This window comes from Anabas testudineus, chromosome 8, assembly GCF_900324465.2.
Source record: "Anabas testudineus chromosome 8, fAnaTes1.2, whole genome shotgun sequence".
In the NCBI taxonomy this organism is placed as follows: domain Eukaryota; kingdom Metazoa; phylum Chordata; class Actinopteri; order Anabantiformes; family Anabantidae; genus Anabas; species Anabas testudineus.
In genome coordinates this window covers 18,059,320-18,072,496 of record NC_046617.1, presented here as the reverse complement: position 1 = coordinate 18,072,496, position 13,177 = coordinate 18,059,320, and the positions used below count along the sequence as shown (strand labels likewise).

The following is a 13,177-nucleotide window of genomic DNA, read 5'->3' as shown; positions in this document are numbered from 1 at the left end:
TATTATACATACAGGCTAGTGTCAGAGGTTAAGAGCAAGCAACACAACACAGTAGATGGAGAATAGGATATAATTACTTTCTGTTAACTGCAAGACAATCAAATATTGAACTTCAAGTCATTCAAATGTACTTTTCTACATCTGTGTCAACTAGATCAATCCTGTAGAGCGATTACAGCTAACAGGTCCACCTCCAAGTTTTCTTTCTACTAATTGAACTTGGAAGGACTAACAGGCATGACCCAAGATAGGATCTGAGAAGAAATCTGTATCATGTATCCCCAGAGGCAGTGACCATGACAAAACTCTAAACTATCTGCAGGCTGCACAGCAATAACAACAACATCTGGTATCATCAGTTTGCAGACTGAGATAATGGGATAAAGACAGAGAGTGGGAGCAGAGGAAAGTTCAAAAGTTCCTTCCTGCTTATCAGATACACACAGTGACGGTTGTTGGTCACCAAACGGTTAACGAGACGCACAAAGAGATCCATTTGATATATGTGATATGTATCTGCTGTCTGGCTGATGTGGTCTGTTGACTGAGTGAACTGGTAATGAATAGAGCACAGATGACAGAGATGGAGCAGGTGGAGAAAGGGGAGAGGGAGCTGGGCAAAGGTAAGGAGAGAAAAGGAGGGGTAAAGAGAGCGGTGCATGGATGAACTGCTGATGAATGAACTGCAGATTCCAGGAATGATGGTTCTGCAGAAGAGAACCAGAAGCAAAGAGGTCTAAGCAAGGGGAAGGACAAGAAAAATGTTTATGGGGAAAAAGTGAAGGTAGAGAGAGTCGGAGGGATGCCATGAATAGTGCTATAGAGCAAAGGCAGAGATCAAGTCAGTGAGAGAGAGATGAAGGAGAGAGTCTCTTCATCTGTGCGCCAATCACTGACAACGCGCTTTCAGAAGACGCACTCAGCAACACGAGACTAATAAAGGAGATCACCTGAGCAGAGCACGGCCAACAAGCTCATTTAATGACTGTCAGCATGCCACAAGCGCACTCACATGCTGCAAATGCAATATTCAGTTTTATCTCAATGTGGTCTACCGCTACGATTCATTTGAAATGACACAATCAACAATTAATGTCTGTTTAGTGTAGAGCAAACACTTTTATTTAAGGGGGAAGTCAAAAATATTGTAATCATTGCATAGTGGTTATATAATCATACTTTTTTTTAAATAAATCATTAATTGTTAGAATGGCTGCATTTCCCCAAGGGGATCAATAAAGTATTCATTATAAAGATGTGGGTGTGATCTACAATGGCCAAGTCAATCACCTGACCTGAATTAATTTCACCTGTTGAAGGCAAAAAAAAGGCAGGCGCTGAAGACAGGTGCAGCAAAGGTGGGAGAGTCAACAGGGAAGCAACACAGCATCTGGCCATGAATATGGCTTCCAGACTCTAGGCAGTCCATGAGGTTAGGACGCTGGCAACCAAGCAAATATGTGGCTGTTATAATAAAGAATAGAATCTGATTGTAAAAGGTTTGTAGATAAAAGAAAAGGAGGAAAATGACAGACAGATGAAAAGACAATCGGAAAGAAGGAGAGTGCTTTTGCAGATAGAGAAGGTGAGACAGGGGGATGACGAAGCTCGGTTCAGGTTTCCTGTAAGCCTTTAAGCCCCATTCAGGTCTTAACCTTCCCTGCCAGATTATCCCTTGTCTTAACAATGACGAGATGCAAGTGACACTGAAAACCTGCCACAGAGGATCAAACGCCAACATGTCGCTGGAGATGTTGCTATAATTAGACCTGAAAATAAGATGCTCACTCAACATTATGTTATATGGTACAAACAAATTTACATACTAGTGCTTTCAAAGAGAAATATGAGTACATCTTTAACACATTTTGGACAAGCCTGTAAAAATGTATGATTTTAGCTGGTGCTGTGATGCTAAAATTAAATCTGTAACAAATGCAAGTCAACAGCTTACTGTATATGTAGAAAATACCAAGACACCAATTTCTATGAAATAATTACCTGAAGTAAGCTGACAAAACGAGCGCCAAGATGCATTATTCCTCGTGTTCTCCACTGTAGTGTAGCAGTACTTCAATTCAAGCTAAATGTTGGATTTATCTGAACTTTGTTCATGAAGCGCTAAGTTCCGAATGTCAAGTTTTCCATAAACTGGGTAGGATTTAATGCAGGTTAATCTAAATTAATGCATTATAAATTTCAATTTAGGTCATTGTTATTATTGTGCATACATATTTTTTGTGTTATTTTAAAGATAATCTGTATTTACCATTGATAATGAATGCAGTGATTACTGGTTTCTACCATGCCTTTTCTGCAACTTGTTATTTGAATACCTCTCAGTAAAAATAAATTAGACTGTAAAAACATTTTAACATCCTAAACAACAGCAACTGTTCATTCTTTCTTTTTACTTTTTACAGAGACCACTGAAATATTTTGAACAGCAAAAATATCCATTTTATATTTTATTTTACAAATCGTGACTATGCAGGTATTTGGCATCAGAGTCGCTTACCTTGTCTTTTCTTTTCAGCGACAGTGATTTATGTTTTCTGATATAATATTATTATCCACAAATATCCATTAAAATGTCTGACGATACCATTCACGGTCTGGAGTAGGAAATCAAACTCACTGGGTCCTGTGTGGCTGCACTGGCCCCTCGTCAACATGTGAACCTTGTGCTGTGTTTTATAGCCCTCTGCCCAAACACACACACGCACAATTCAGGTCAGCTCCTAAAAACTACACAGACATACAATAAGGCCTCAGTAATTACACATACTGTACATGTACAGTACAAATGTACAATAGTACAATAGTCAGAGGACAAAAGTCTCAGCTATACATTTACTTACTATCAGTCCTGCATTAGTAATGCATCAATTAGGTTTCTTGGTAAACATGCTGCACCTGTACAGTAACTGGGCAGGTCCACTCGGCGTTAATGGTAGGAGCACACACACATACACTCACATTATGCTATCGTCTCCTCACAGTGGTGGGCAAATGTCAGGGGCTAAAGAGTGATTTGTTATGGAACCCATGCAAAGACAAAAGGCTGTGGTGTGTGTGTTGGAGAACCTTATCAGGACTTCTCTCTCTTTCTCACACACACACACGTCCAAAGAAGACATTTCTATCTCTCTCACACAGTTTTACCCTCACCTCAACCAACATAAATAAATGTTTCACTGTCTCCTAAGCCTGACCTTAAACTAAATCTTCATCTAAAACTTTAATGATTCACGTTAAGATTACTTTTTTGTTCCTAAACCAGTGCCCACAACATGACTAATAGAAATAAATACACAGTATGTGACTGGAGGTTAGCCCACATATCACCTACGAGTGTAAATCATCAAGTTTAGTTAAACTCCACCATTTTGTAGCAAGCAGCCACTGGGAACTAAGAGTGTGTGAAGTCACTAAATGGCTCAACATGCTGAGTCAGAGCAGTTCACTTCCTAATGATTCAACCTTTCTTCAAAACATCACAACTGAAGCAACTGAAGTGTATGCATAACTCTGATTCATAAGTGGGTCGATTTATCTCCTACACAAACATCAGTGAACAAGAACATGACCAGACTACAAAATAAGAATAAGAATAATCTAAAAAAATATGCCAACACATCAAACATCTGTCTTCAACAGTCAGTACTGAACATCTCCCTCCATAATGCACCAAAATTAAAGCTGAGTCACTGAGTCACCTGTTGTCACAGTTTTAACATCCTTACGATAGCAATGCTGTTAATAACACTCCTGAGATTTAATACCTCAGTACACTATGAACACAGTAGTGGTCCACATTGTTTTGTCCCTGTCTGACAGTGGTAAATTATTATTTGGCTAAATTCAAATTAAGCATCTAACTAATTCCTCTACAGTCTGATTTAGGGAAAACTATTACTTGTAAAAGAAATGCACCAAAGTAGGACGCTCCACTCTTCAGTGAGTCTTTATGTATATGGTTTTTCACAGTTCAAATTGATAGATACTGTACAGTATTTGGATTCTCAGTTCAGAGAGAAGCAGCTTCATGTAATGAGCTGGAGGAAGCAGAAGAGGGCAGGAGAGACAAACTAATCAGCATCTAACCCATCAGTCAGACACTGATGTAAGCCATTGAATACTATTCAAAGTGGGTTTAGACAAGGACTATTGCTGCATGTCTGATATCCAAATTATGACTATTTTTCCAGAAGGGGTGGGAGCTAATGTGTACATTTTGTAGTGCGATATAAAATGTGACATGTGGTTACTGCTGTTTAACTGAGGTGAAATGAGCTCTTAGGTTGTGTATGTCATGCGGTACACAGAATTAAATTTGAAAACACACAATTATTGTTATAACACTGCCGTGACAAGAGTTCTAAGGATGAATTGAACTTAAACTGGTTGCACTTGGAAAACTCCCACGTTAACACTGAATCTGTTTATAAGGAGCTAAACGGCTGATAGTCAGGATAGAAACTGTGTTTTCTGTTACTCTAAAACTTTATGTTCACAGTTTCCTGTAGTTTGCTAACAACAAACTACAGGAAAACTTTTAGTTTTATATAATAAAAACAGCTAGTTGTTGATTATGTGCCACCAACACACACACACACACTCTCACATTTAGCCGTGCCATATGGAGCCAAGCAGCATCAAGTGTCATGTCTGCTCCACACAATACACACCTAGTCAACTGTACCTTTTTCTGCATGTTAGCCCTCCATCATTCTTCTCCTCTTCATGTTATTCCAAAGCAGACTCTCTCCACCCATGATTCACTCCTAGACATCTTTAAGGCATCTTTAAGTACAGCAGCGTCGGCTCGCAGCCCCCTCTCGCTCTTCCTGTCTCACAAAGCCTCCCATTCGGTCCCCCCTCACCTAGACTGAAGAGATGCTTGTGAATATTTAATGGTACCATTGTGCTTCTGTGTGCGTGAGTGAATAGGAAACATTGGCTGGGAGTCCATACTTTCTGAAAGAAAAACGGTCAGTGTGCCGTGGAGCGCTGGAGACGGCGACACAAACAGCAGGGCTGCAGGGATGGAGGCAGTGGGGAGGGGTCAGAGGTTAATAGCTCTCACCTGAGCGGGCATCAAGGTGGGTGTGATGCGAACCTAAGAGACAACTTTCATAAAACACAACGTCTTACAGTGAGGTGGAAGGATGCACTTTTACTGATTACTTCTATTATTGGTCAAGCTAATCTCCAGTCATGCCTCTGGAAAATACCTTCTCATATGGACATGTACTGCAGTAGTAGTAGTAGTAGTAGTAGTTGTTGTTGTTGTTGTAGTTCTGGCTGTTTTGCAGCATTATTAAAGCTCCAGTCTAAAATGTGTTTTACCTCTTGTTACTTCATTTAATGTTTACTTAAATACTGTAACGTTACTTCAGCACAATTTTAAAGTGTTTGCACTTTATGCAATTACATCTTACTTACTTTTACTCTACATTTAAGGAGGTATTGTTGTACTTCTTCATTCTCAACTCAACGTTTATTACTTTAACTTTTGGATACTCTGTAGATCCTAAATAATAACTATGAAACCTGCAACACTAAATATGCACATTAAAGAAATTATAGTCATAATACACTTATACACTGTACATCATTTAACAATAGGACATTATGTTTGTATATATTTTAATCTTGTAGTACTTCAGCACTTAGTATTCACCTCCTGAACAGGGAAGATGTCTTTTGCTCCACATAAATCATAAATAAAAGAAGTGTATACATACCTACAAGCATTATTTAATGAGAACACGACACTTTTGGACACAGAAAGGTGATGAGGAAACTTGACGCCAGTGATAAACATCTTGTCTGACAGGTTGTTCTTAACATTAACGAATTAACTCAGCTAGCATCAGTTAGCTTCTCGCTCATATTAGCAAGCTAAAACGGATGTGAGCGTCAGTTGCCTGGCAACAAGTAGCAAACAGTTAGCAACTAGCTAGCTTAGCTGGTGAACACACTACATAACATACATACGGTAGCTAAAGAGCATGATTTTTGCACTTGAAGTAAAACACCTGAGCTGAATTGAAAGTAGAGTCAAACTTGAACTTGACCATGTTGTCGGAATCTTAACATCAATGATACTGCTTCATAACTGGATGGGTAAGTTAGCATCATTAGCTAGCCTTCAGTTCAATGGTGATGTCAGTGCTGCATTCATTATTGAGTTTGTTCAATTCCCCCTCAAATGATCAAAAAAGTGAAGCTTTAATTAATGTTAAAGAGTATTTATAAACATTAATTTACAGGAAGGAGGTGGCAAAGAAACTCATTTATGTCTGAAGGGTATTTGTAATATTGCAAATATCATTATAAACATGGACGTGTGCAAAAAAAGATGCAAAACACTTTGTCTGCTTCTGTTACACTTCCCAAAAACAGGTCATTAATCCACTACACTATGTGTTTACATCTTATACATGCAGCTGAAATTAATTAATAAAATAAGCACGAGGACTTATGTGATGTTGTATGGACTTTATTTCTCCCCTCATTTGTCTCCGTCTCTTAATCCAAAGGTAAAATACACCAGATCCTGTTCCCAGCTCCAATCTGGTCTGTCTCTTCAGTTTTTATTTGTTTTGTTAATTATCATATACAAAATAAGAATGGCAGCTATTTGTAATTGCCGTGTTTCTACTGTACAGTACTTGTTTCTCATTTAAACTCTCGTTTTACTTCTTTACAATCTGGATGACGTCCTCGTGCTCCATGACGTGCGTTAGGCCAACTCTTTGTGGACTGTACTTGGTACTGGTTCCCTGAAAACCAACAGACAACACGGTTCAGAACTAGAACAAGAGCCTTGTGTTACAAAAATAAACTGTATTCATTGTTTTACATATGCAGAAGTAATTGCATTTATGCATGAAGCATAAAAATGAAATGTGTTACGTCCTCTGAATCAGATCCAAACTGCCTCTCATGTATAATGATAAACACAATACAACATACATCGAACAAGAACTGACAAAAGAGACTTTTAAATCTATCTAAACCAGTTTACCAGCTGTGTTTAACGAAGCTAAAGTGCAGTCAGTGTAAATACACCCTCTCAATTTCTATACATCTCTATATATTCTCGAGTGTTGACATTTCATTCGTTTATTTGTGGGATTAACAATTGCACAAAAACTTTTGCAATGTAAATATGTATAATGTATTATTTTCTAGAGCATACTCAAAATATACCTGTATTTTGTGTGTATTATTATATCTGGCACCCAGTAGACAGTGGGAATTAGCTTAATATTGCAAACACTGGTACAATAATCACATAGCATAAGTGTTTTTATCATTGTAGATATAAGTGGAATTAGAAAGGGTGACAACATTCATTATAGGCTTTTAATTCTATTACAAACACTTCCAAATACTGGTGGCTACAGTAGTAACAGCAGCACTGTTCAGTTTTCCTATTGTGTTTAACTTGGCAGCAACTGTTAGAGTATATTAACATGTTTTGCAGAGGTATAGTTTGTTATAATTGAGGGAATTAACAGATTAAAAGATGTTAAGATAGTTAACTAGCTAATACGAAAACAAACTTTATGTCTTTATCAAATGCTTGACAGACAAATGTCTAATTTGACACCTTCTGTTAATGCATCTGTACTTAAATAACAGCTAAGAAAAGGTGTTGTCCCTATTAATTATAATCCCAGATGGATAACTTCCAGTGCACTGAATTACTTTTAGTCGCGTACATAACTCTCCTTTATGTAAGCTGGATTCACATTACTGCAACATCTACTGTTATTGTTTATTCAGGTGCACAAGTCAACACGAGAGCATCAGTGCAAACAGTTTATTGGACAATGAGTGAAGTTTCTGCAGGTCATTGCTCTGAACATGTACTTACCCAAACGAGGGCATATTTGAACTGGCTCGCTAAGGTTCTGTGGATTCGATGGCACTGAAAGGGAGAGGCACATTTATGACATTATATTATTTTATATCAATAAAACTATAACATAACTAAGCTGACTCCGTGTATAATTGTTCTAAAACTATGTTTATCTTGACATGTGTCTGTTTTACATACCACATGTTCTACAGACGCTCCTCTTCTCATTATGATGGCATCATTAAAGTCTGGGCGTTCTAATGAAAACATAAGAAATTAACAACTTAACAATGACTGGACTCAAGGGACAGATTGATGTGGTGATTAGGGGAACGTGTGTGTGTGTGTGTGTGTGTGTGTGTGTGTACCTCCTCGTTTCTTAGTATAAAGGCAGATCAGAGCCAGGTATTCCCATAGTCTCTCCAGCAGGTAATCCAGATTCAGCTTCATGCCACAACTGAAGTATGCACATGCACAGAGAAGAGGAGAAATCAATTTAACTCACTTATGGACAACTGACATTGTACAATTGTAGCTTTCAGTCATAACTACAGTCATTCACACACCTAATGACAACACTGTGAGGTCTCCGAGCCAGGCGGTCAACTTCCTCAATGGAGATTTGATCCACCTTATTGTACACCTGTAAATTATACAAACAAGACACTTTATACTATGTTTTCTTTGGGTGAGAAAAAAAACTAAAAACATCTTTGGATTCTTAAAAAACAAAGGAGGATGCTTTTAAATAGCAACATTTTTAGAGGTACGTACGTATAGGCAAGGCATGTAAACTCTATTTCCGACGATGACGTCAATGAAGTCATCTGGTGTGCAGTCCTCCCTGAACAGGACTTCCGCATTAAAGATTTCTGAGGAGAATGCGTTAAAGAAATCAGCCGGAGGCTACTGTGAGTCATTACCGCATGAAATTCATAGAGATTACAGTGATAGGTATGAAGAGCATAGAACAGAGAGACACAATCACACCTTTGAGATAAAATACCTAAAAACTTTTTCATGCATTTGGACTCTAATCTAGTTTAGAATTAAACTTTCTAGATGGACACAGGCTGAAACTTTCCCTGATTTTCTGCACATTTAAACACTGACAGGAACCTCAGTTGCGGGAAGACAAAGGCAGAGATCGTGTGAAGGATACTGTATTCATGAAGGATGAGCTGAACTAGCTTCTCTGAGCACTGGGTGAGAGGAACTGTGGAGTTGTAGGAGAGGCCACCACCTTTCTTGGGCTACAGGAGAGACAATGAAGGACATTATGATGAGCCTTAACGTGATTTTAAACAATTTAAAAACATGTTTTGTATCATATGTCCAAAACCAACATCCTGATCTACATGAAACTGTGGTCTCTCATGGTCTCTTTATTATAAACAACATGAGGAAAATGGAAACTGTACCTTGAAATAAATATTTGGTTTCGTCCTGTTGAGTCTAATGCCCACAGACTCCAACTCTTTTTCTAGAAGTGCTCTGGAAAGATTTTAATTTAAGTTAAAAGCAAAATATTTCTACCCTCAAAGCTCTTTTGCACACAAAAACAAAGCAACACACACCTCTGAACATCTCCTTTTGTAGCATCCAACATCATGATGACAACGTCTGCTGTCCTGGCAACAGCAATGACCTGCCGACCTCTACCCTTACCTATAAAGGGTCAAGCATTAATGTATCATAGTCACTAAGAAGCTACATCTGTATAATAATAATAGTATTATTATCAATAATGAACTTTATATACAGAGCATCACTATCAACAGGATATAGAAAACTGTATAAAATCAGTGAGAACAAGTTAAAGTATAAATACAAAAACAAAAAAAACCCCATAGAATAAATAAATTGGCATGAAATGTTTAGGTGTTTGGGTCCTGTTAAAATCCTGTCTGCAGAATTTTGCACTTGTAATATAACATTTAAACATTTTTAATCATTAATAAATAAAATTATAAATCACAAATACCCAATTGTATATAAATCCACAGCTCTTGCTCACATTAGTTTTAAACAAAAAGCAACAACATGGAAGCTGAGCGTACCTTGGGCAGCTCCCTCAATTATTCCAGGCAGATCTAGCAGCTGGATGTTGGCACCTTTGTACTGAGGAGCAACAAATAATACACAAGCCAAACAGTGACATAATGTTTGAAACTGTGAATGTGAGTAAACACATAGAGGCTGATGTGCATGGTTACCTCTATCACACCAGGTATGCAGGTGAGGGTCGTGAACTCATAGGAAGCAGCTTCACTCGCCGTTGATGTCATCAAACTAAGGAAGGTGGACTGCAGGAAGCAGCAGGTTGAGCTCTTTATTATGTTTGTGTTTAAACACAGAAAGATATGGATAGAAAAGGGAGGAACTGGTGACGTACCTTACCCACAGAGGGGAAACCGATTAGAGCAACACGAGCGTCTCCTGATTTCATGACATCGAAGCCCTCGCCTTTGGCCCCCGCTGACTTGGAGGGCTCCAGAAGCTGAGCTCTGTATTTGGCTAGCTTGGCCTTGAGCAGACCTAGATGGTACTCAGTGGCTGGAAAGGTAGATTGATATTTTTAGGTTTATTATTTAGAGTACAGTAAATTCAAATATGTTAATGCAAGTCTGGAATCCAAGTGGAGAATGGGTCCTTTGAATATGGTGGAAACTTATATTTACGGTGTCAGCTGGGGATTCTCCACACACACACACACACACACACACACACACACACACACACACAAACACACAAACACACACACACACACACACACACACACACACACACACACACACACACACACACACACACACACACACACCTGGGTACTTTCATGAAGTAGCCAATAGTTAGCCATAACATTAATCACTTCTACCTTTATTTTTCTGTGTTCGAGAAATTTCTTTCTCTATCTCGGCGATTTTCTCCAGGATCCCCATGGTGTCTGTTCAGTTTTGTTCCAGCTACACGATTAAAGAAAGAAATAAAAATAAAAAAGAAACGTGTCACTACACAGGCGTTAGCTTTGTTAGCCGCTCGGCTAACCAGCGGACAGTGACACTCAACAAATGATAAACCGCAACAAAAGCAGAGAGTCAACAAATTTAGATTCAGATGGGTATCTGCATAAAATACAGAAAATGTCAACTGGTTAAAATACAGTAAAACTATAGAAATTTACACTTAGACAGACGCTACACTCCACAGCATGCACCGACTACTGACATCACCAACCGGAAGACGTTCCGTTCCTGTCAAGGGTCCGGTGGAAACAAGGTCAAGCACTCTAAAGAAACTTCAGCCTTGTTTGTGTAAATCGCGATTTAGTGGGGAAGTATTCGGCCTAATAATGTTTTTAATTTATAATATTAAATAGCGACGGTGTGTCTGTTCACAGGTGGTGTCATGTCAACAATCAGACGCTCCTCGTATTAGATCGATATTGCCTGTTAGTCTGTTATTAAATAGTACAGAGAGCGAACATGGCTGCGCCCACAGCACCGACGGGACCATCAGCCTCCAATCCGCCCGGGTTTGACGGGTTTCCGTTTGCGGTGACCGGCAGACCACCGGAGGATGGCCCCGGTAAAGAGCAGCTGCAGAGCGGGGAGGTGAAGAAGAAGCCATGCAGGGCTTGTACGGACTTTAAATCGTGGATGAAGCTTCAGAAGAAACAGACGACAGCTGCTGCTGCACAGGTGACATGAGGGTGGAGGGCTTATTCCAGGAAATATGGGAATAAGACTTTTATAATCATATTTACTTTTATGCTTTCCTAACTAAAGTATGATTTATAACATGGTATGGGTTTAAAATGTGACTGTGGAGCTTCTTAATCTGTGTTTTAATGATGCTTGTTGTAAAATATGAATGAAGTGCAGAAATGTGTCGAACTGTAACTTAGTCTTGTTCATCTACAGGTTGTTTTCTCTATAACCTGACTAGTTATTTAGTCTGTAAAATGCCATAAAAGCAGCTCAATATTCAAGAAAGTGTGAGTACTTGCCAATAAAGTACTTCACTACAAGTGGAAATAGTTAAAGTTGGCTTCTAGAGTACATAAAAGAAATCAGTGAATGCATAAACAAAATAGTTCCTCCTAAGGATGATTTTATATTTTACTATTAATATACTAAAATCATCCACAACCACACAACATACATCACGGATTTGGCTCCTTACCTCTGCTGAGTCTCTTTTAAATCTCCAGGGGGCCCAAGCAGCAGAGTTAGAGCCACAACAAGACCCTCAGTGTCCACTGGACAGGGAAGAGCTGGGGCGTAACACGTGGTCGTTCCTCCACACCATGGCAGCGTATTACCCCGACCAGCCGTCTACCACCCAGCAGCAAGAGATGGGGCAGTTCATCAACCTCTTCTCTAAGTTTTTTCCATGTAATGAATGTGCGGAAGACCTCAGGGGCAGGTTTGTATGAGGAGCTTTTGATGAACTGATTGAATGTAGTGCACTAGTTTAAAAAAATGCAGTATAAATTATGTAAAAACATATAAGCACTCCCTTTATGTAGAGGCTTTGACCCCCAGGCACCATCAGGCCTGTTCAGTAGTGATCACCATTCACGTATTTATAAGCTGTTAGATAACATGACATGACATCTCTTCCTCTCCACAGGTTAAAAACCAATCAGCCGGACACCAGCTGTCGCCACGCTCTCTCTCAGTGGCTCTGTCGCCTCCATAATGACGTCAACGTCCGGCTCGGCAAGCCTGAGTTCGACTGCGCCCGTGTGGATGAGAGGTGGAGAGATGGATGGAAAGATGGTTCCTGCGATTGAGTGTTGAGCTGAATGATGAGAGGAAAACGTGGAGCTGTTCATGTCCTGCTTTATATGACTGATCTAAAAAACTATTTTCAAGTTATTAGTTATATGTAATTATTTTCATATTTTAAGAGTGATGTCACAGAATAGTTTAGCTTTAACACAGTTTGTAGATTAGGTTCATTCGTTTGCATCATTTACTTTCTAATGAAATTATTTCCATTATTTGTTAAATTAAAGAACACAACCAATGTTTGTTGATTACAACTTCTCCAAAGTGATTGTTTTCCTGTGTTTCTCTATTTCATGATGTGTTTTTGGTCGTTGACGCCACATTGGCCTCCTGTAACTTGTCATGGCCATTTTCCATTATTACTGTTGTTGCTCATTTACTGTATTTATTTGGACATTAGAAAAATAAAGAGTAAAAATAATGGAGTATAGATTAGTGCATGAATGCGGTACTTCCACTGATTAAATAAGTAATTTAGAAGAGTACTTCTTTGCAGATTTTCTGG

General features: G+C 38.9%; 3 protein-coding genes across 3 annotated transcripts in view; 1 reads left to right on the top strand and 2 right to left on the bottom strand.

Moving 5' to 3' along the window:
* The window catches only part of myo15aa (myosin XVAa), a 43,864-nt gene extending 37,956 nt beyond the window's left edge, over positions 1–5,908 (bottom strand). The window contains exons 1-2 of the mRNA XM_026354822.1: positions 5,751–5,908; positions 4,706–4,891 (exon numbers count right to left, since the gene is read on the bottom strand). Of these exons, the coding sequence (XP_026210607.1) occupies positions 4,706–4,717 (12 nt within the window). The 5' untranslated portion in view covers positions 4,718–4,891; positions 5,751–5,908. The remainder of the gene's footprint in view (positions 1–4,705; positions 4,892–5,750) is intronic.
* Positions 5,909–6,468: 560 nt separating this feature from the next.
* Positions 6,469–11,196, bottom strand: drg2 (developmentally regulated GTP binding protein 2). The gene is made up of 14 exons (XM_026360321.2): positions 11,061–11,196; positions 10,755–10,842; positions 10,272–10,432; positions 10,093–10,182; positions 9,937–9,997; positions 9,454–9,544; positions 9,298–9,370; positions 9,039–9,129; positions 8,651–8,748; positions 8,443–8,519; positions 8,245–8,333; positions 8,075–8,133; positions 7,892–7,945; positions 6,469–6,791 (listed from the first exon to the last, which is right to left on the bottom strand). Exons 2-14 carry the CDS (start codon positions 10,816–10,818, stop codon positions 6,705–6,707), a joined length of 1,095 nt encoding a protein of 364 aa, XP_026216106.1. The 5' UTR covers positions 10,819–10,842; positions 11,061–11,196; the 3' UTR covers positions 6,469–6,704.
* Positions 11,197–11,336: 140 nt separating this feature from the next.
* gfer (growth factor, augmenter of liver regeneration (ERV1 homolog, S. cerevisiae)) lies at positions 11,337–13,157 on the top strand. Its single transcript, XM_026360333.2, has 3 exons — positions 11,337–11,577; positions 12,090–12,304; positions 12,512–13,157. The coding sequence occupies exons 1-3, from the start codon at positions 11,362–11,364 to the stop codon at positions 12,672–12,674; spliced, it is 594 nt and encodes a 197-aa protein (XP_026216118.1). The 5' UTR covers positions 11,337–11,361; the 3' UTR covers positions 12,675–13,157.
* The last annotated feature ends 20 nt before the right edge of the window (positions 13,158–13,177 follow it).

Coding starts and splice junctions, on each gene's coding strand:
- drg2 (XM_026360321.2), bottom strand. CDS start 10,818: ATGGGGATCCTGGAGAAAATCGCCGAGATAGAGAAAGAAATTTCTCGA. Junction 8,520..8,650: donor TTTACATGCCTTGCCTATAC/GTACGTACCTCT, acceptor TATAATTTACAG/GTGTACAATAAGGTGGATCA. Junction 6,792..7,891: donor TCAAATATGCCCTCGTTTGG/GTAAGTACATGT, acceptor GTTGGTTTTCAG/GGAACCAGTACCAAGTACAG.
- gfer (XM_026360333.2), top strand. CDS start 11,362: ATGGCTGCGCCCACAGCACCGACGGGACCATCAGCCTCCAATCCGCCC. Junction 11,578..12,089: donor CGACAGCTGCTGCTGCACAG/GTGACATGAGGG, acceptor TTAAATCTCCAG/GGGGCCCAAGCAGCAGAGTT. Junction 12,305..12,511: donor GCGGAAGACCTCAGGGGCAG/GTTTGTATGAGG, acceptor TCCTCTCCACAG/GTTAAAAACCAATCAGCCGG.